Below are 22,073 nucleotides of genomic sequence, written 5' to 3' on the forward strand. Positions count from 1 at the left end.
ATGCTCTCTTCTGTTCAAAGTCAGCCTGTCTTGGGCCAGAGTGAGGGTACAGTGGGTAGGGCTCTTATTTTGCATATTGATGACTGAGATTCAATCCCCAGAATGACATATGCTACCCCCCCCAACCCTTACCAGAAGTGAATCGTGAGCACAGAAGCCAGGAGTAGGCTTTGAACACTGCTGGGTGTGGCCAAAAATGAAAACTGTAAATAATCCTTATTCAATGTTCTTCATGTTCTATGCTTTCAAGAACATTCTCTACCCTGAATGTTTCCCTTGCCCCTCACCCTGTCCTCAGTCTGTTTGTATCGTCTGTCCCCTTGCCTACCCAATATGCCAAGGACAACAGTCCATAAACTTGGATAGTGATTAGATTTTCTTTCCAGTATTTGAAGGAAGAGTACTCTAATTAAGGACATGAGTTGGAAATATCCCTGTAGGACTGATGCTGGAGTGGCCCCATTGGAAATGGGAGAGAATAACAGCTCCAGGATACTGGGAATAGTTCCATTTCCTGACTTGCCCACTGAGTAGCCCACTAACTCTATTATAAGCATCAGCATCATCACTATCTGCTGTTGAGTACATACTACATACACTGGGAACAGTTATAGGCCGTTATTGTGCATTATCTCACTGCATTCTTTAAAAAACCTATAAAGAAGGTGCAATTTCCATTTTGCTGCAGAAGAGACCAATGCATATAATGGATTGAATGATTTACTCAGCTCCTAGGCTGGATAGTGGCAGAAAAATGATCTAAAATCAGCAGTTCTAGATCCAGAACCTAGATTTTTATCTCTGTAGGAGATGGTTTCCATATCCCCAGAGACCCATAAGCCTTTCTTATTTTTAAGGTTTTATTATTGAATCACTGTGAGATAGATCTTTACAAAGCTGCTCATGACTAGGTTTTAGTCATTCAGTGTTCCAACACCCACCCCTCCACCAGTGTACATTTCCCAGCACCAGTGTCCCCAGTTTCCCTCCCATCACCCTCCCCCTAGTCTTTCTCTATGGCAGACATTTTTCTTTGCTTTCACGTTCACTTTCACTCACTCTCTCTCTCTCTCTCTCTCTCTCTCGGCATTGTGGTTTGCAGTACAAATATTGAAATGTTATCTGGTATATCCTTTTATCGACTTTTAACACTCAGCACTTATCCAGCATGATCATTTCCAACTATTATTATCATTCCAGTCCCTTCTATATCTTACATACCCTCCGCCCCATTCATAAGACTTTCTTACAATGATTTCCCTCATAATTTATTAGAGAAATCCCCCATTTATTTTAGGCACCATGAGTAGGTTTCCTGCCTTTGTATCAAATTTTCCCTAATAAGAACATCGGAAGATTAAAGGATATAACTCCTGGACAGAAGGCACAAACAAGTGCCTTTGAGCTGCTCTGTAGCTGTGTCAAAAAGTAGACTCGGTGAACAAGATGAAGTTCCCTTTACATGGCTTCTTGTAACTAAAATATAGTTATTATTTATATCTTCTGGAGCTATTACATTCCCCACTGTTCTTTGCACAAATAGTGGCATTTAAGTTTCCTTTAATTACTCTAGCATAGCAGAACTTCTTCCATAGTTTCTTTTGGTCTGTGCATTACTTTACCATACCACTTATCCCATTTATATTGGAATTGTTTGTCTGCATTAGGGTTTCTCAGACTTAGCATTCTTGACATATGGAGCTATATAATTTATGTATTGTTGTGAGACATTTTTCTGTGCCTCGTAGGATGTTTAGCAGCATCCAGATTGCTACCTGCTAGATTCCAATTGCACCCTATACTCTTGTGACAACCAAAAATGTCTTCTGGCATTGCCCAATGTTGTCTCAGCTGTGTGTAGGTGGAGTATCATTCCTGTTTGAGAAACACTAGTCTACATGTTCTAGACCCTCTTGCCCATCCCATAGCAACTTCAGGGGCAGATGTAGGCATTTTTACCCTATTTATTTCCAATGATTGCTATATTATGATGCTGAACATGCTAACTGAAGGAAACAATAGTAATTTACATTAAAACACAGTTTTGTAATTCAAAGTCTAGAATATCTGTATACTCATATCTTTTTTAATAGAGTCAGATAAATAGGCACTAAATATGCTACCAGAATATGGGTTTATGAGAGAAAATAGAGATTATGTAATATGAGAATAATTGGCAGTGAACCACTCTAGAAGACCACATTCAGAAGATGTGACTTTCACACAGAGCTCTTAAAAGCAATAGTTACGGGGAAATCTGAGTATATATCATGTCTAGCCACTAAAGTGGGATCACAAAATGGAAGCAACAGAGAGGTCTGGAACACCACCAAATCAAGTAAAGTGACCCCCACAAAAGCCCCAATATAAGGACTTCAGCTTCTGTTGCAAATCTCCCATGGTTGTCTCACTGGCAGACTCTAACCAGAATCATCCAAGAAGGGATTTCAGGGAAATGTACTTCTTCCCAACCATAGTCACTTCCTATAGCAGTGGTGGCACCAGGTAGTGCAGATATAACAGAATCATCCAAGTTAGAAAGCAAATGATTTGCTGTTACTGCTATTGTAATTGTTTTTCGTTTGGCAGCGTGTGTACCCTCTGATCACTTGTCCCCTCCAGTTTGCTAGGTGTAGACAGCCTCAGCGTTCACTTGGTTTGCACTCTGAACAGATGGCAAACGATGTTAATAATTGAACAGCTCATACTCCAGATGGAAGATGTTCACCTTCATGCTTCTTCGAATTTAGTATGTCTTCTGAGCATTCTCGCTAGACCAGAATTGATGGAGACTATAGCAAAGAATTTCCATATGCAAGGCCTGGCCTATCTCTTGAGAAACAGAAACATCAGAACCATGTTATTGATTTATAAATTACTCTCTAAGATGATCTAGCTCACATTAAGTGAAAATATTTATGCTTTATAGATTTTGAGCCAGGAGTCAAACAATTATGTTTATGTAACTACTTCCAGTGCATTAAAAATGTGGTGCTGTAGATGAGGTGTGGCATAAACCAAAGTGGAAGAAACATTTCACTTTAGGAAGGCAGGTTGACATAGATATTGCAAGTGCATAAACTTCAAAAGCTGCATGGCCTCTGAAGTCTAAAACATTTACTATCGGAACTTTTATAGAAATTATTTGCTGACATCAGGGCTCAAGGGACAGCCATAGAAGCTGAGGCCTGACAGGTAGAGTGGACATTACAAGAGCTTAAAATTCTGACTTCCTTCACAGGATCTCTCTAGCTGCTGGTTTGAAAAATGTTGTTATTGTTTGGAGGGAGGGTTGAGAAGCCAGGGGAGGAGGTAGCTGACGATTACAGTTAAGACTCAAAGATCAGAAGACCATTAAAATCATTTTCACGGGGGTGATACTGAGGTGACTGGATGGCTCAAGCAGCATGTAATGGGGAGGGGGAGGTAAGAAGCAACCATATTGTGATTTGGAGAATTGACTAATTGGACTCACTTACTGGATATGCTGCACAGCGCGGCAAGGTGTAGACAGGCTGAAGGAAGTCTCGCCATGTGCAAAGGAATGAGCAGCCAGCTCCTGGTTTTTTAACGGGGTGGGATTGGGGCCCCAGGAGACATTTGGCAATGTCTGCAGACCGTTTGTGTTGTTGCAACTGGGGTTGGGATTTGGAGAGAGGCGATACTGATCAGGGTCTAGGTCAACCCTCTCCTGAAATATACAGCATGGTTCCCCACAACAAAGAATTACCAGGTCCCAGATGTCAATAGCGCTGCAGTTCAGCAATCCTCAGCTAAATGAAGATCAACCCCTGAGAGTAAAAAGGAAAAAAAGATTTCTAAGGCAACAAAGGAGTCCAACTCAGCTCCCGACTTAGCCCATGTAAGGCATTTGTAGGCTGTGGAATATCACCTCCAGAATCCTTGCTCATCACACTGCTGACTTCTTTTTGCCCTTCATTGCCCAAACAGGACCTTTCTCCACTGTTAGAGGTGAGCTTTGTCCTAGGTGAGAAGCCTTGATGACTTGCTGTAAAAAGAACATGTGCCCAGGCCAGAGTGATAGTACAGCAGAGTGATAGGACACAGCTGACCTGGGGTTGGTCTCAGCACCCCATATCCCTGAGGGCAGACCAGGAGTGATCCCTGAGGGCAGCAGAGTCAAGAGTAAGCCCTTAGCTCTACTGGGTGTGGTCCAAAAACAAACACCCACCCCCAACCCAATAAAAGAACAACATGTATGACTGATGCAGTGATGGATACTTTTGTGTATCATAGTTGAAAGGTACAGAGCTGCTAAGCTCAGATACTAAGTTGTTAAATACATCTGTGAAGAAAAAAATCAATTCACATTTAAAATCAGTTTTTAGAACACTTTCTAGACTTGAAACTGATTGTTTACTGACAATTATAGATTTTCAGGAAATTTACTAATTTTCCAAACCCAAGTGAATATTATATGTTTTCAAACACATGCCATATAACACAAAATGTTTCTTAATCTTTTGCTAGGAGTAATAGCTGATAAGGTCTAATGCAATAAAATATTTGCAGAAATATAATAACATAATACACACTGACTTTTTTCCATTTACCTAGCTTTATTAGTTTGATTTTTGTGATTAAGTGCATAAATTCCAAAAAATATGTCTATATTTGCGAGAGTCTATACTCTACTTAAGTTGTTTTCTTTGCAAGGACGTGTGAATTTTTTTTAGTATTATTAAAAAAGGTAGATCTAATTTTACATATTTCCACAGTATCTGGGCTACTCACTAGTTTAACCCTGAGACAGCAAACGTGTTTAAAATATATATAATATATAATAAATACCTCTATTCTTTTTTTTTAATTTTGCGGAGTTTGGGGCCATACTTGATAGTACTCAAGGCTGAATCTTGACTCTGTACTTAGAGATTGCTTCTGGCGGTGCTCAGTGGACTATATGCAGTGGCATGGATAAAACTGGGTCAGCAAGGCAAGCATCTTACCACTGCACTATCTCTCCAGCCTTATCCTTTTGTCCATTGAGGCACAAGTGACAAATAACAATATTTGCATCAGGTATATAGCATTACAATTTGATATTATGTGTATATTGTAAAATTATCTCCACAAAAAGTGTGGATAATATCCATTACCACACAGCTACATTTTTTTCTTATGATACTTTTTAAGATACTTTCTTTTTAAATTTTTTTTTTAATTTTATTGAATCACTGAAAAAGTTACAAGCTTTCATGTTTGGGTTACAATCTCACAAAGATCAAACACCCATCCCTCCACCAGTGCACATTCCCCACCACCAATATCCCCGTTATACCCCCCTTTCCCACCCTCCCCCTGCCTCCATGGCAGACAATATTCCCCATACTCTCTCTCTCTTTTGGGCATTAGAGCTTGCAACACAGACACTGAGAGGTCTTTTAGCAACTTTCAAATATACACTAGAGTTTTGTTAGTTATAGTTACCATGCTGTACATTACACCTTGAGGACTTACTCAGTTTCTAATTGAAACTTTCAACCTTTTGACCCCTTTCTCCTATTTCTCCCATTCCATACTCCTCCTCTTGGGACCATCAATTCGTTCTGTGTGCCTAGGAGTGCAAATTTTAAAAAATACTTGGAGACCACTTACCAGTAAGAAAGTATAGTATTGGTCTTTTGCTGACCCGTTTCACTCAGCATAATACCTACAAGGTCCTTCCACATTAGCCCAACTCACACACACACACACACAAACACACACACATATGCACACACCACACACATAAATCTTATTTATTTATTCATCCACTGAGTTTTTTTGGCTTGTGACTAATGCTTCAATGTACCTGGAAGTGCATATTATCTTTTCAAGATTTTGTTTTCATTGTATTTTCAAGCTAAGTACCGAAAAGCTGAAGTCTCCAAGGTTTAAGAATAGATCTTATCAACGTTTTTTGCTCTCAAGGTCATGCTCATTGCCTATCTTACAGTCAAAACTTGTTTATTCATTACTGCTGATTGGCTGATGAATAAAGTGAATCGCGGCTGGAGTCAAGGTGACTGGGAGTACTGTCCAAATAGAGGGCCTGAGAACAGAAAAACTTTCTATGGATCTAAGTGAGATAAGCAGGGTCAGACATATTAAAGAGATATTACTCCCATTTTACTCTTCTTTCATCCTTCTGAAAAATTTCTTCACTTAAGTAATCAAAAAGTGGATATCAAAAGTCCTTTACCTGGAATTCATTCTTAGATATTGTCACATAAAGTTTTACTGTTCATTTGAAATGGAAATAAGTAACCATCTCAAAAAAGAGTTTTGCAAAATCTATCTAGGATAGTTTTTATATTCACTCACAATCTTTACCTGTCTAGGAGCTTGGTTGAGTCACTGTAGATTTTCTTCTTTTTAGTTTAGATTATTTTGTCCTAGAACTGTAGGCAGTTATTAGTGTACTTGACTCTATAGAATGCAGACATTATTGAAAGATTAGAGTATAAATTACTTTCTATGGATCAAATTATTAATTAGGTGAAATAGTGTTTACTTATATCTGTAAGGTGAAATAATTCCAGTAGGAAATAAATAAGAATTCATTGAGTATGTATTAGGCATTCCATTCTGAATCTAATTTCAAAGTGCTTGACCGTTGTTTTCTTTTTTTTTTTGTGGGTCAGATATTTTTTTTCAAAGGAAACACATGGTTGTTTTCATAGCATAGAAGAGACTGATGAGTAAATGAGATTCTCTGAAATGGTGCCCTGGGAATGTCATTATATACAACACTGGTCCCCTGCCATCATTATTGAAGTGAGGTCAAGATGTTTCCTTTTAGAACAGAAATTATACCCCCTTTGAACATGACAGTATTTTACAGTGATGATGGTAATTTGATGATATGATTCCTATATAGGGTGAATATTGGAGCGATAGGCAGTGATGTTGCATCTCTTTTGGCTAAGGGATTGTACCTGGAGCTCAGTCCAGGGAGGGTGGGTCTGGCCAGCTGACCTAGCATGGTTTAGAGACAAGTTTTCACCAACACTGTATTAGGCATCTGCTCTCATTTCTCTTCTATTTATATTGGAAAAGTCAATCATCATTCAACCCAAGAACATTAAATCCTACATATTTATAAAATGTCTTATCTTACTACATGCCAGGAATCCTAGATATGAATAACTAGCTTTTGGAAATGTAAATTTTGGAACTTTGATGACTCAAAGAATTTGTTCTAGTTATTATGCATAAAAAGTACCTCAAACTTAGTGGCATAAAATAACCAATATAGTTTGCTCAAGAATGTGGAAAGGGCAGAGTAGGGATGAATGACTCATCTCTGCTATGTTGTATCTGGGTTTTCAGCTTCAGAAGATGCAAGCATTGATGGCTCCTTGGCAACTTGGATATAGAATAATCTGTAAATTTGTTCACTTAAAGGTCTGCTTCCTGGCTTAGGAGAGTCTAAGACTAGAATTGAAAATCAAAGTGTCTATACATGGTTTTTAACGTGGCCATTCTTCTTTGTGATGACAGTCCCAGTGCGGTTGGATATTTTTAATATGTTGGCTTAGGACTTCATGGACAAGTGAGCTAGTGAACATGGCAGAAGTTGTGTTGTCTTTTATGAACTAGACTTGGATGTCATGCAATCTGATTTCCACTGGTTTCTATTAGTTACAATCAAGTTGGGAGTTGTTTTTGACAGACTCAAATTACAGACTCAAAGGGAGAGGGCAAAGACCCCACCACTTAAATAGGGAGAGTTTCAAACTCATGTTGAAGAAAACACATGGATAGGAGATTTTGTTGCAACCTTGTTTTACAAATGTATGGTGCCATGTCATCTCTCTTTTCATAATAATCTACATTCCTCACATATGCAAAATATACTTACCACTTCCCCAAGACTGACCTCTAATATCAAACACATAAACTACAAGGATGGGACAAAACAGCAATGTGGAACACTGGGACTGGAGAGATAGTACAAGAAATAACGTGCATTTGGCCAACACTGGTTCAATCCCCAGCAACAAATATGGTCCCACAAGCACACTGAGAGTGACCGACCCTGAGCACTGTTGGGTGTGAACCCAAACCCTCCCCTCAGTAAAAAAGAAAGAAATCTGGACTATTTTGTTTAGGTGTTTTCTGAATAAGCAGAGATAATTTATTAGTTATAAATGGCATTCTTGAGTGAGACACTGATAATAGACTCTACAGTAAAATGTAACTCAAAACTCAGACCTTGCCATTAAGTCGGACGAGACTCAATAAATGCAACATTTTGTATACAGCTCAACTTGAATACCAGTGAGCTAAAAAGACAAAGTGTCTACTCCATTTCTCCAACAGACAATAATAGAAATATATATGGGATGACTTCTATAGGCCCTGATACTCAAAAATAGAGGGATCTATGACCAATTATTGGCCCCATTGGAATTCTAAGCTCTGGCCAAGCCCATGTCCTTGAGAGGGGAAGGTCTCTTAGATTTTTCCTCTCTGGTGTTTGATTCTGTCCTCTGCTGTTGAAATCATCCTTATTTGTTCATAAGACATAGTGCTTGGTTGCACTAATTAGCCATTTTAGCATATTTCTTGTTTGTGAAAGATTAGGGGTTCTTTGTGTGGGATCCTGAACTCCCTCTTGTAGGTTACCCGCCTTTGATGATCCTCTGATCCTGATTGTGAACTACCTGTTCATGACCAGCTTAGTGCAAGTGTTGCGTCACATACTGAGGCTGCCCCCCACAGTGCTGGTCATGCAATTGTGTGGGGCCATATAATTATCTGGCCTCTCTGGAGAGTCACAGTGCGATGGACACATTGCACTCAGGGATCTCTGATCTGCTTTGTGCAGGATTAATGGAGGATTTGGGGGACTTAGCTCTGTTCTTGCTGTGGCAAGACTATCATCCATGACTGCGAGCACCTGGTCTTTCCTGTCTCCATTTGCACTTGTCTAAGTAAAAAGATGTTACTTTGCTTTTGAATGAAAGCAAAAATAATAACTAAGTGTATAATTTAGGAACCCAGACCTATGGATTCAGTGGTGGTTCATTCCATGGAAAAAAGGATAGATATGTAAATTGGTACCTTTATGTGTAATATTTGTACTTCAGAAGGATGGGGTCGGGTCTTCAAGAACTTATATTCATGGGGTCAGAGTCAGAGAAAATCTGATTACTGAGTCATTTTCTTCACTGGGGTATACAATAGGGCATTTTCTGACAGTAGAATTTTTTGGATTGAGGTCAAAAATGACAATATCCAGGGCAAGAGTGGTAGTATAGAGGTTAAGACTTGCCTTGCACATGACACGACTGACCCTAGTTCAATCCATTGCCCCATATACAGTCCCCTGAATGCTGCCTGGATTGATCCCTGAGCACAGAGCCAGGAGTAAGTAAAGCCAAATGTACTGTCATTCTCCGAAAAAAGAGAAAGGAAAAAGAACCAGTGAGTGGGGGTGTGGTTTAGTGGTGCAGCAAATACCTCACAGTGGTACATGTGAGGGCTTGGGTACAATCGCTGACACTTCAGAAACTAAAATAGAAGTTAAATGGAAAAAACTGGAATCTAAAGATTCTTATAATTTTAAAACTTTTACTCCCTTTTAAATCCAAATAATTATCATGTTTTTGAAGGGGAGGGGCCTGAAATAGTGCTATTCAGGGGCTACTCCCGGCGCTGTGCTCAGGGTTCACCTCTGCAGTTCTTGGGAAACCCCATATTGTCCTGAGGATTGAACTGGGGTCAGCCAAATGCAAGGCAAATGCCTTATCCCCTGGACTCACTCTCTTGCTCCAGTTTATAATTTCTTTAAAATTTCTGGGGGATTCTTGTGCAGCCATTTATAAAGTTACTTCATTGGACAAATGCCATTTCCACAAATTTCTGCAGTGAGATTTTCCTTACCTCAGTTCACTCTGACACTGAATCCAATATATGAATTCTTAGAAGAAGTTAAAGGAGAGGATAAACAAGGTATGACAATTTTTTTTATTTTTACAAGACCTGCTGTCTGTCTGCAGGGGCCTAGAAGGCACTGCATTATGATTCATTAGTATTTCTGTGTATGAAGTTAAGTATTTTTATTAAAAATGTAAGAACAGAGAGAGTGAGGGAGAGAAAGAGAGAGAGAATAGATTGTTGGTTATGAAGGGGGCAACAGAGAATGGACAAAGATGCTGCTTTAGACATTTCCCAAGTTTGAGCAGCCTCTCACTGAATATAAATTTTTCTCCAAGGCCTGTTTTGATTTCAGGAGTATCTGCCAGGCTGACTTGGCATTTTCTTCCCTTTAGTGGTCTTAGGACTTCACCCTTTGATCTCCCCTCATGGTCCAGTTAGTTCTTTACCATGTGGAAGTGGCTCCAGGGCGGTCAGACAGCCAACATGGTAGCTCCCACTTATAAGCACAGATTCCAGAAAAGCAGGCTGCCACTTTATCACTGCTCAGGACCTAGTCTCAGAAGTTAATTAGTGTTACTTCTGCCATTTTCATATGACGAGGGACAAGTCACAAACCCATTTAGAATCAAAGGGAGAGGAAATCAAATTCATGTTACAAAAGAATGAGTGTCAACAATGTGTTGTATAAAAAGCACACAGGATAGAGTTGGAGCCATTCTTAGCAAGCGCCGTGTGACACAGACCATGTCTTCTCTATTTGACAGATGGAAACACACAGATGAGAATGAAGTGGGAAGTGCTTTTCTTCCTTTTGCTTTGCCAACATGTCACTAGGCACCTTAGATGTATAGAGACACAGGCCAGTATCAAAGGTATCAAAGAATTAGATTAGGGGAAGACTCAAACAATAGTTACCCTATAAATCTTGCTCTGGAATATCCAGTGGACTCAGGGAAAAATACCTACAACTTCATTTTATCCTCAGCATCAGAATAAAGCTTTACTGTAAATATAAAATTATTTACAATGGCCATATCTGGGGTAACTTAGACTTTTAAAAGAAGAATTTTGAGCATGTTGGCTAATTATTGCTTTTCAGCCTAATTCACCTTTAGTCTTTTGGTGGCTGGTAAACAATATTTGGTGTGAAAGATTGCTATAGTTACGCATCAGCTGTAACCAAGTCCAGGTGAAATGTCTCTTTTGATTTCCAAGACTGCCCATGCAATTACTTCCTGTTTCCATGTGAGTGTTTCAAGAGCAACTCAACCATCTATCTTACATATAACAGATGCCCATAACACATTTGTTGACTATATGGATACATGAATGGCAGGTGCCCAAGAAATTGATATCAGAAGGCCCTTCTTTGAAGATCAATAAAATATAATGAGTGGTTTCATTAAAAAAAAGGTGAACAATTGATAGGCTTTTATTTTGGTGAAATTGCTTTCTAATACCTGCCCCAAATGACATTATGAGAGGCTAAATTCATTCACCATATGCCGTTAAGTATCAAGAAAGTCTATTTGGCTTACACTATGTCAGATACCTCATCTGTAATCTTAAATGGAAGTCGTAAAGGGTTTGATGGGAAAAAAATAGTCCTAATTTCAAATACTTGCAAAGTATTTAAAGTAAGAAAAGTTGGGAATTGTATACAGAGCTAGACTTTAATCTCAGCTTCAACATTTATTAGCAATATCACTTTACTCTCAGCTTCAATTTTCTCAGGAAGTATGTGATTTACAGAGCCAGTTTGTTGATGGAACAGCTGTAGTTTTTACACATGGTACATCCTCATGATCAAGAAAGCATATCTATTTATTACTATTTTCTATATCCAAGTCTCCACGATATGGATGGAACTAGAGGATATCATGCTGAGTGAAGTCAGTGAGGAGGAAAGGGAAAGATACACAATAACCTCTCTCTTATGTGGGACTTAAAGATACACAGCATGGCAGCAACAAAGAACCAAAAGGCAACACAATGAAAGGACTGATTTACACAACTGAATTTTGAGTGGAGTGTTGAAAGGGAGAAACACTGGGGACCTTGAGTGAAGGAACTGGGTACACTGGAGAATGGATATGGTGTGGGAATTAAGTACACTACGTGGGAAACCACCATTAACAGTATTATAAACCACAGTACCTCAATCAAAAGTTGAAAGGCTGAAAAGGCCCAACTTCCCATGATAGAAGAAATGGAGGCCCCAAGAATTGTGGAGAAATTCTCAAGGCCATCTTTCTCTTCCCAGTTCAGTTGAGAGAAGGAATAAGTAAATACAAAGCATCACTGGGTCCTCCTCTGCTCAAAGGACTTCCTTTGGAGAAAACCTGCTGTTGTCTGTACTCATACTGTTTCTAGGGAGGGCTGGCTAGTACCCTATGCCCTTGCATTGATTGAGATTCACTATACCTTCAGTCAAAATTGTACAATTCTCTATTCTAACAGAAGAAACCTCAATCTAATCAAACCATCAGATGAAAAAGTAATGGAAAAATGTTCTCCTATCCCAGGTTTTTTAGGAGGTCTTTATTTCCACCTCTCTGGAAGCATAAAAGAACCATAGACACTACAGACTCTGCTAAAATCATTTATTTTGCAATTACCATGTTCTTTAATTACATTTAAATCATTTGCAAGCACAAGAATAGGTAAATTTAGTGAGTTAAAATTATATGGAAAAATAAATGAAATAAGATACTACATCTCAAATTGCAGAGCGTGAGGGTAGTGCTTTATAGAGCAGACAGAATTTAAGGAAATTTTATCAAAATGGGATATAGAAAACATGTATTGAAACATTGACTGGATGATTCATTTTCTGTGGGAGCTTAATTAGTGAATAACAAAACAGAGTGAGCTAAGTGTTCACTGCTCAAAGTTACTGAAGCTGTTGGGTCAGCCACACTAATTAACTAAGTGATGTCTTGGCTAATTAGAAGAGATGGAGAATATATGCCTAAAATTCTTTCTTACTGAAAAAACCTGCCTGAATCTCCCTGAGAATATCTTCAACTAAGCTGAACCTACGGATTATTCTTTATCTTACTTTAGTTTACACATGACTCAAGCTCAACTCCATTGTGCCCCTCATATAGGAACCTTGCCATGTTACCATAACATTTATTCTGAACCTGCTATAAAGGCAATTAGTCATTCATTATAACACAAAAATTCAAATTGGTTGCAATTATGTTTTCTGAATCAAAACCATACACTTTGATGTGGATAATTTGAGGTTCCACACTTCAAAGGCAGCAAATGAATCATAATGGTAAATAAGAAGACCCTTAAACAAGCATTCATATCTCCTACATATGAAAAATGGATAATTTCGGTGGCAGATTTATTTTTGTGATGGAGAACTTTAAAGAATCCATTTAATTAGCTGTAACTATGTTTGGAAACATAATTTGAAGTACTATTGAGTGAATGAGGAGAGCATTTTCAAGGATAAAGAAGTCCTCTTAAAATTTCCTTTTGTTTATTCATCAACAAGCATTTATTAAGTACCTACAGTTTGCATGGCAGTGTGTAATCAAATAATAACCTAACCTGGCACTATTAAAGTTCTGACAGTTAATTGAAAGAACTAATCTCTTTAGCTGTATAGTCACAGTATATGAAGAAAATGAATAAGTCAATCTGATTTAAAAAAAACAGAAACCTGTGTATTTATGTTTCCTTTTGTTTTCTGTGTTAAGATAAGGCCACTACCCTTTCTATTTCACCAGGGCTCCAGGAATTTAAAGGCTCTTATCTCACTTAGTCAGTGAGCGATATACTTAACCATGAGTTTATAAATGTTTATAGAGGTGAACACAGTGATTTGCAAGATTCCACAGATATGGAAAAGAAAGAATAACACAGTAAACTTAGGAAGATAAGAGCAAATGTAGTTTAAGGAATTATTTACTTAAAAAGTAATTTTAGACTTAATTACATGCAGTAAGTTCCACATTTTAAACATGGACATTACAACTCTCCTAGGTCATTGATTTTTAACCATTGGCATTAGTGTTACTGTTTTGTTTTAAAATAAACATTCTCAGTTATGATCCCCAGAAATTCTCATTCAATTGGTCAGGAAGGAACAACCTGCAAAGCTTGCCAGCAATTAAAGCTCAGACTCCCAGGCATGAGGTCCTTGGGGCCATGAAAGAATAAATACCTTGCATAACATCAACACAGTTTATAACCTTTGGAGCCAGGCCCAGAAATCAAATATCCAAAGTCTAGATCTCACTATGCTAAAGCAACTTGCACTGTTTCTGCTCCTCTCACACACGGCGAGCTAATTACTAGTTTAAAATAATCAATTTATCCAGGGTTATCTCTTGTTTATATGACAAGCAGGTCCCCTCTACCAATGACCTGTGTGCTTCCTTTCTTGCCCAGTACTTAATAGTCCCTCATGGACACTGCTATAATCAATATGCACATTTATTCCATACACGGAGTTATTATTCTATTTGAAACATGTACATACATAAAACATATTTATATTTTAGGGCAAAGACAACAGATTAATATTGAATTTTAGTCCACATTAAGTCTTCAATATTGAATGTGTAGGTATGTCTATAAATATATGGAAGTACTTTATGTCAGGCTGGATATTCTTTTCCGGCTTCTTTATAAGATGATGCCTTTGAGTTCGTCTCTTCCATAGGGATTCTAAAAGCTCTATGCAGGAAGGGACCATGTCCAACTTCAACAACTGTTTCATAGCACCTAACATATTACTTGCCAGAGACTCAATACTCAGCTTTATTTTTTGCCTTTTTGGGCTAAAGCTGGTGGTGATTGGGGTTACTCCTGGCTCTGCACTCAGGACTCATTCTTGGAGAGCTGTGGGACCAAAAGGGATGTGGGGAATCTAACCTGGGTCAACTGCATGCAATACTGGCCACAGTGTTGCTCTAGCACCTCAACTCATTACTGAATGAAAAGGCCTTTATACATTTTTTAAGGTGATGCATCAGAGTGTATTGACTAACTTGTGTATGACATTCCCAGATGTAAAAAAATACTGGGGAGAAAATTTTATTAAGGAACAAATATGGAATTACTTTATTATAAGAGCTTTGGCCTGATACTCCTGACTTGAGTGGATGGACTGAAAGTTAGATTTAATATCCGTGGTTCGTAGCATGAGATGGAGTCATTAATAAGAACAACTAATGCATCGAGTAAATAAGTTTTCTGTTTCGTAGCTTCATTTCCCAAAGATCTATCTATATGGCAAAGGAGTATTTGATTCACAGTGGCCATAGTCATATAGCTCAGATTCCTCTTAATCCTTAGGTTGTAATGCAATGGGTAGCCATGTTTAGGGTTGACATTACCAGAGATCCTTGTTTAGAGGAGATAGTGCCTATAAACCAAAGGCCTCCTGGACCACAAATGCTCCATGGACAATGGAAAATAGGATCTAAGCATTACCTAACTAGATGGACCACATTCAAGTTCATCTGTCCTTTGTTCCAGGTTCTATAGCCTGTCCTCTGAGCACTTATACTGAAGTTCTTGTGTTTCTTTAAGCCATATTTTTCAAATGAAGGCACTGTGCTTTATAAAATTATTCATAATAGAATTTAAGGCTAATTGATCAAAGACCAATCCCACCAGCGGTATGAATTTCCCTCCACCAGAGTCTGAAGGTTTAGTCTGGTTATTGTGGTCTCACATGCACAGTGTTGCTAGCTCTGTGTTTAAACCACATTTTACACAAGATAAAGTATAATTAATTGAAATAGCTCTTACTTTCCTTACTCTCCGGGATCTCCTGCTGACCTTAGGAAACTCATTTCAAATACAAAATGGTTTGTCGTGGTGTGCCTTTTGGATTACACTTGAGCTCTCATTTATATGTATGTAAAAGTGTTTCCTTCAGTGCATCTTTTATACATGGCTGCAGGCACTACTGACAGTAATAACCATTGATGAGATCAAATTAATAACAAGTTTTCTTGTCTTGGGGGAAACATAATCATTTATTATTATCTGGCAAGATGAAGAATGCAGCCTCTCTGGTTCTGAGGGTAGCATACTATCGTGGAAGGCAGTAAACTAGTTACAGGTCATTCAACCGATGACTACTTAAAACTAATTTATTACAAAGCATGTCATTTCTTTTTTTTAAATTTTTATTAGTGAATCACCATGAGGTACCGTTATAAACTTATGAAGTTTAATGTTTGCGTTTCGTTTATATCCCTCCACCAGTGCCCATTCTCCTCTACCAATGTTCCCAGTATCCCTCCCACCACCCTCACCCCAACCTTCACCACCCCACCCTGCCTCTTCAGCAGGGCATTCCCTTTTGTTCTCTCTACTGTTGGATGTTGTAGTTTGCAATAGAGGTATTGAGTGGCCATCATGTTAGGTCTATAGTCTACTTTCAGTACGCAGCTTTCAACCTGAATGGGTCCTCCTCCCAACAGTCTCTACTAGGTGTTCCCTTCTCTATCTCAGCTGCCTTTTACCCCAGCATGTGAGGCCAGTTTCCAAGCTGTGGGGCAGACTTCCTGGTTTTTTGTTTTTTTTTTTTTTGCTTTTTGGGTCACACCTGGCAATGCACAGGTGTTACTCCTGGCTCTGCACTCAGGAATTACTCCTGGCGGTGCTCAGGGCACCATATGGGATGCTGGAAATTGAACCCGGGTCGGCCGCGTGCAAGGCAAACGCCCTACCCGCTGTGCTATCGCTCCAGCCCCAGACTTCCTGGTTAATATCTCTACTACTCTTGGGTGTTATTCTCCCATTCTGCTACTTTATATTCCAAAGATGAGTGCGATCTTTCTATGTCTGTCTCTTTCTTTATGACTCATTTCACTCAACATGGTATATTCCATGTTGATCCACTTATATGCAAACTTCATGACTTCATCTTTTCTAACAGCTGCATAGTATTCCATTGTGTATATATACCAAAGTTTCTTTAACTAGTCATCTGTTTTTGGGCACTCCAGTTTTTTCCAGATTTGGGCTATTGTAAAGAGTGCTGCAATGAACATACAAGTGCAGATGTCATTTCTACTATACCTTTTTGCCTCTTCGGGATATATTCCCAGGAGTGGTATTGCTGGGTCAAGTGGAAGCTCAATTTTTAATTTTTTGAGAATCGTCCATATTGTTTTCCAAAAGGGCTGAACCAGTCAGCATTCCCACCAGCGGTGAAGGAGAGTCCCTTTCTCACCACATCTGCGCCAACACCGATTGCTTTTGTTTTTTTGGATGTGGGCCAGTCTCTGTGGTGTGAGATGATATCTCATTGTTGTTTTGATCTGCATCTCCCTGATGATTAGTGGTGTAGAGCATTTTATCATGTGCCTCTGAGCCATTCTGATTTCTTCTTTGGGAAATTTTCTGTTCATTTCATCACCCCATTTTTTGATGGGTGGACAGTTTTCTTCTTGTGGAGTTCAACCAGTGCCTTGTATATCCTTGATATCAACCTCTTATCAGATGAGTATTGGGTAAATATCCTTTCCCATTCTGTAGACTGTCTTTGTACTTTGGTCACTGTTTCTTTTGAGGTGCGGAAGCTTCTTGGTTTAAGCTAGTCCCATTTATTTATCTCTGTTTTCACTTGCTTGACCAGTGGTGTGTCATCTTTGAAGATACCATTGACTTCAATGTTATGGAGTATTTTGCCGACCTTGTCTTCAGTGTACCTTATGGATTCTGGTCTGATGTTGAGATCTTTAATCCATTTTGATCTGACTTTTGTACATGGTGATAGGTGGAGATCTGAACCATTTTTTTTTTGCATGTTGCTGTCCAGTTTTTCCAGCATTTGTTTAAAGTGCTTTCCTTGCTCCACTTCACATTTCTTGCTCCCTGATCAAAGATTAGATGTTCATATATTTGGAGTGGTGTGTTAGAATATTCAACCCTGTTCCATTGGTCTGTGGCTCTGCCTTTGTTCCAGTACCATGATGTTTTAATTATTACTGCTTTGTAGTAGAGTTTGACGTTGGGGAAGTTGATTCCTACCATTTTCTTTTTCCCAAGAACTGCTTTAGCTATTTGCGGGGGCTTGTTGTTCCATATGAATTTCAGGTGTGTTTTCTACTCTTCCAAAATAGGAGAATAGAATTAACAATCTCCCATGTAATCCAGAATTCCATGGAGATCTTAGTCCCTTCCTTAGATGCTTTATAGACATTTTTCTTAACCTTTTTCCAAATCTTGGTTTCTAGAGTTCCTTCTTCTGGGAATTATGGGTTAACCTCATAAACTACTCTAAAGCAGGACCGGAGCTGGTCTCTGGAAATGCAGTGTTCTGGGTACCCTGTTCTTCGGGAGAGATACTGAATCAAATCCATAAATGGTTTGGCCGGTTCAGTCTGGCTAGAGAAACTATGAAAGATCTTGGGAAGGACCAGAATCTGCCCCATCTTAGTAGGGGATAGCTGCTAGTATTCTAACTCCCAGCACACTAAAATATCCTGTTCTCCCACTCACTTTCTAGAGTGGGTGTGCACCGAATGCTATTCTTACCTTCAGTTGGTAGTTCGTGCCTGTTCCAGGGACGCCAGCCACCCCCAGGTTTTCAGGTTTTCAGGGGGTTTGGGCCCAGCCGGAGCGGCCCGTGCCATGGGGCAGACATAGGAGGAAACAAGGGCCAAGCCAGTTGATTGATCAGATGCCGTTTATTCCATTCTAAGCGTGTCATTTCAATCTCACCTTTTAATCTGACCATTTTGATACAGCATGCCAGACAGATCCACCACATTTGCTGCAAAGTCTATGTGCTAATTTCCATGAGGAATAAAAAATATGTTTCAGTCTTTCAAAAAATTCATGTAAAAATAATGAATTCAAAATATCACTGACATGAGCTAATATGCTACATTTTTAAATGTGGCATGGATAAATAACTAGCCAGAGAATTGCTGTTAAAAATTTCTATCAGAAAATTTTAGCAGTGGTAGGTATATTCACACAAAATATTGAATATTTGAGCTCTGCTATATAACTGAAATGGACAAGGGGCCTGGAGAGGAATTGAGAGTATATGAAGGACTTAAATACAGATCTAACTGCAATATTAAAGCCAATGTTAATGGAAGAAAGGACTGTGAATGGACCAATACTAGAAGTTCCTAGCTTGAGGCCAAGTACACAGTGGGGGTTCAATAAAGGCTTTGTGGAATTAAAGGATGAGCAAAGAAATGAATGAATGGCTCTATTTGAAAATTTAGAGTTTAATATTGGGATTTTGAGACATGATTTGAAAATCGTCATTAAAAGTTATGAATTAATAGATTTTGGAAAAGTCGGTGCTGAATATAATATAGGTATTTCTGTGTTAATTGACCACAAAGTCATTATTCTTACCCTTAACTCTCATCCCAAAGTTATGAAATGTATCTGTTCCCTGAATAATTGAGCTGAACTCAAAAGAGTTCTCTCCATTCCAGAAGCTGCCCGCATTCCCAGTTAACTGTGATTTATCCGATTACTCCTGAAGAATTTTAAGCATTTTCCATCTGATTTGACTGACAACCAATCTGTGCTTTCTTTGTCTTTATTCTCACAGGAAGAAGATGCTGCTACTCGTGAAAGTCGCTTTAATTTCAGTGGTTATGGGATGGGTCACTGCCTCCAAGTGAAAGATGGAGCTTCCGTCAAGACCGCACCTGCCAACCCTGTCCCACAACCCCCAAGAGATGCAGATGCCATCAAGAAGAAGTTTGTGGACCGGGCAAAACGAATTGATACCATATCGCGAGCTGCCTTCCCACTGGCCTTCCTCATCTTCAACATCTTTTACTGGATCACGTACAAGATCATTCGGCATGAAGACATTCACAAGAAATAGATGTGCCCTCCACACCCCAGGACCTTCTCGCCTAAGTGTTGTGCTTGTAATTAAACAGTGAAATTGTCTTTATATTGCTTTGACGGCAGAAAAGATATGGGGTGGGGGGAGGGAGAATCATGTCTGAGGGGTTCCTGGCACCTATGTGAATCTAGATAAATTCTTCAGGCAATGAAGGAAAATGTTTGCTCGATATTAAGGGGCTACTAAATCACATGAACATAATTGCTTTCAGAGTCTTTAGCATTCTCCTTTCAGATAATGCATCAATTAGACATGATCTGCAAGTTCTCGAGGGCTATTTGTCTTTTGGTTTGGCTTGGTTTTGACTAATTCTGGTACTGAGAAGTTAGCTTAAACACACACACACACACACACAAACACACAGACAATGCTTACCATCTGACCATAGTGACTAGCCTATAGTATGAGTCGAGGACCAAAATTTTTCAGGAAAAAGTTGCCTCGTTTTTAAAACAAGCCTCCTAAGCTATGTTATTTACAATGTCTGTAATTAGTGTTTCACTCCAGAAATCCTTTTGTGGATCATAAATTATTTATACTTACTGAGAAAACAAAAACAAAATAAACACCAACCACAAAGAACAGATTTGTACTTTACTGTCTGTGTAGATGTGCATTTAAATATTATTTTCTTTCCTAGATGTAATTTGGGAGGGGTTAAGTGGTGTGTTGTATAATTGATTTGATAGTATGACCTCTTAAAAAATAAATGCAATGCCCCTTTTGTTTCTGATCCAGTTAGTGCACTATTTTTTTCACTTTGGCTGTATTGACGTGCACCTTTAGTGATCAACTGTAACTTAGCCATTGCAACCTCCCAGCTACAGTATTTACGGAGATGGTGTGTTCTGAATGGTGTAGTTCATACTAGCTTAAACTTCCCGTTTCTGCTCTCCTTGTAGGTGTAACTACTAGTCCCAATGTCAACTGACTAATGGTTTCTACTGTTAATTGAAGTGAATATCATTTTCAATATCTTTAACTTAATTCAATTTTAAAATTGTACTGTGATTTTCATAACGCGTTGCCTTTTTGGTACCAGAGCTATGTGGTTTGAATCCTGGCTACATGTTTTAAGTAAGAAAACAACAACAACAACAATGTATTTTTGCTTACTTGGATTAAAATACAACCTGCAAAAATATAATGAAAAAATAAAATTTTACATGTGCTGTAAAGGGGTTTATTTAAAAAAATGTATTTGTTCAATTTCAATAAAGCTAAGTGTGCCGTAGGACCTCTTGAAGACTCTTTTCCTTTTTTCACTGAAAACTCAATAATTTGAATGACAATAGTAGCTCAGGTTTTCGTTTCTGGTGTTCCTCATAAGCTTGGAGCACTTATATAACTATTGCATTATTGGCATAATAACGTTATTGTAGCTTATAGGACTCCCATGAAAAAAGAAACATTCTATTTTCATTGTAGAAATAGGGAAATGGGGACACAGAAGCACCAGTAGCCTCTCTGAGCAGAATCTAGTACTGGGTACTTCATATCAGAGTTGGAAATATCCTAAGAGCACTGAAGAATCATAAAAACACCAAAGTAAAAAGAAATTGAAAAACCAAGCTGGCTAGCTATTCATCCTAATTTTGTAAGTAATAGAGTTTGAAGATGCTAAAGGTAAAAAAAATATATATGAGAATGTCACGAAGTAGAGATAACCCATCTTGACCCTTGTGGATTTTTCTTAACCATACATATCCATCATAATATTTTCAATGAGGTATGGATTCATAAATCAATGTCAATGACCCCTTTGAAACCAATTCAAATATTGAATAATTTTCAGAGAGGTCACATAATGATGAAAACAGTAAATTTTGAAATAGAAGAGCTAGCTGGACCACCTAGCAATAGTGTGATCCTAAACAAGTTACTGACTTTCTGAATAATTTCTGTTTCCTACTGTTTGAATAGGATGAACTGAGAAAAATGCAAGTCATGTCATTAGCTTAGTGGCTAATACACAGTGAAATTCTCTTTAACTAATTTATACTAATAAAATTGTTATATAGTATCATTGTATAATTATGAGGAATGTTGGTTATCTAGTCAACCAAAAGCATCACAATATTTTTTTTAAATTTTTATTAAATCACCATGTGGAAAGTTACAAAGTTCTCAGGTTTATATGTCAGTTATACAATATTCAAACACCCATCCCTTCACCAGTGCCCAAATTCCACCATCAGAAACCCCAGTTTACCCCCCGCCCCCACCCCCTACCCCCTACTGTATAACTAATGAATTTCACTTCATTTTTTCTTTACCTTGATTACATTCCATAATTCAACACAAAACTCACTAT

The 22,073-nt window shown here is 38.5% G+C and overlaps 1 protein-coding gene across 4 annotated transcripts in view; it reads left to right on the top strand.

Annotated features, from left to right (window-relative positions):
* The window catches only part of GLRA2 (glycine receptor alpha 2), a 212,640-nt gene extending 191,644 nt beyond the window's left edge, over positions 1–20,996 (top strand). For all 4 annotated transcript variants that reach the window (XM_004612196.2, XM_055121710.1, XM_055121711.1 and 1 more), the window contains one exon: positions 19,454–20,996. In XM_004612196.2, the coding sequence (XP_004612253.1) occupies positions 19,454–19,735 (282 nt within the window). In that variant the 3' untranslated portion in view covers positions 19,736–20,996. The remainder of the gene's footprint in view (positions 1–19,453) is intronic.
* The last annotated feature ends 1,077 nt before the right edge of the window (positions 20,997–22,073 follow it).

This window comes from Sorex araneus, chromosome X (assembly GCF_027595985.1).
Source record: "Sorex araneus isolate mSorAra2 chromosome X, mSorAra2.pri, whole genome shotgun sequence".
Classification (NCBI taxonomy): Eukaryota; Metazoa; Chordata; class Mammalia; order Eulipotyphla; family Soricidae; genus Sorex; species Sorex araneus.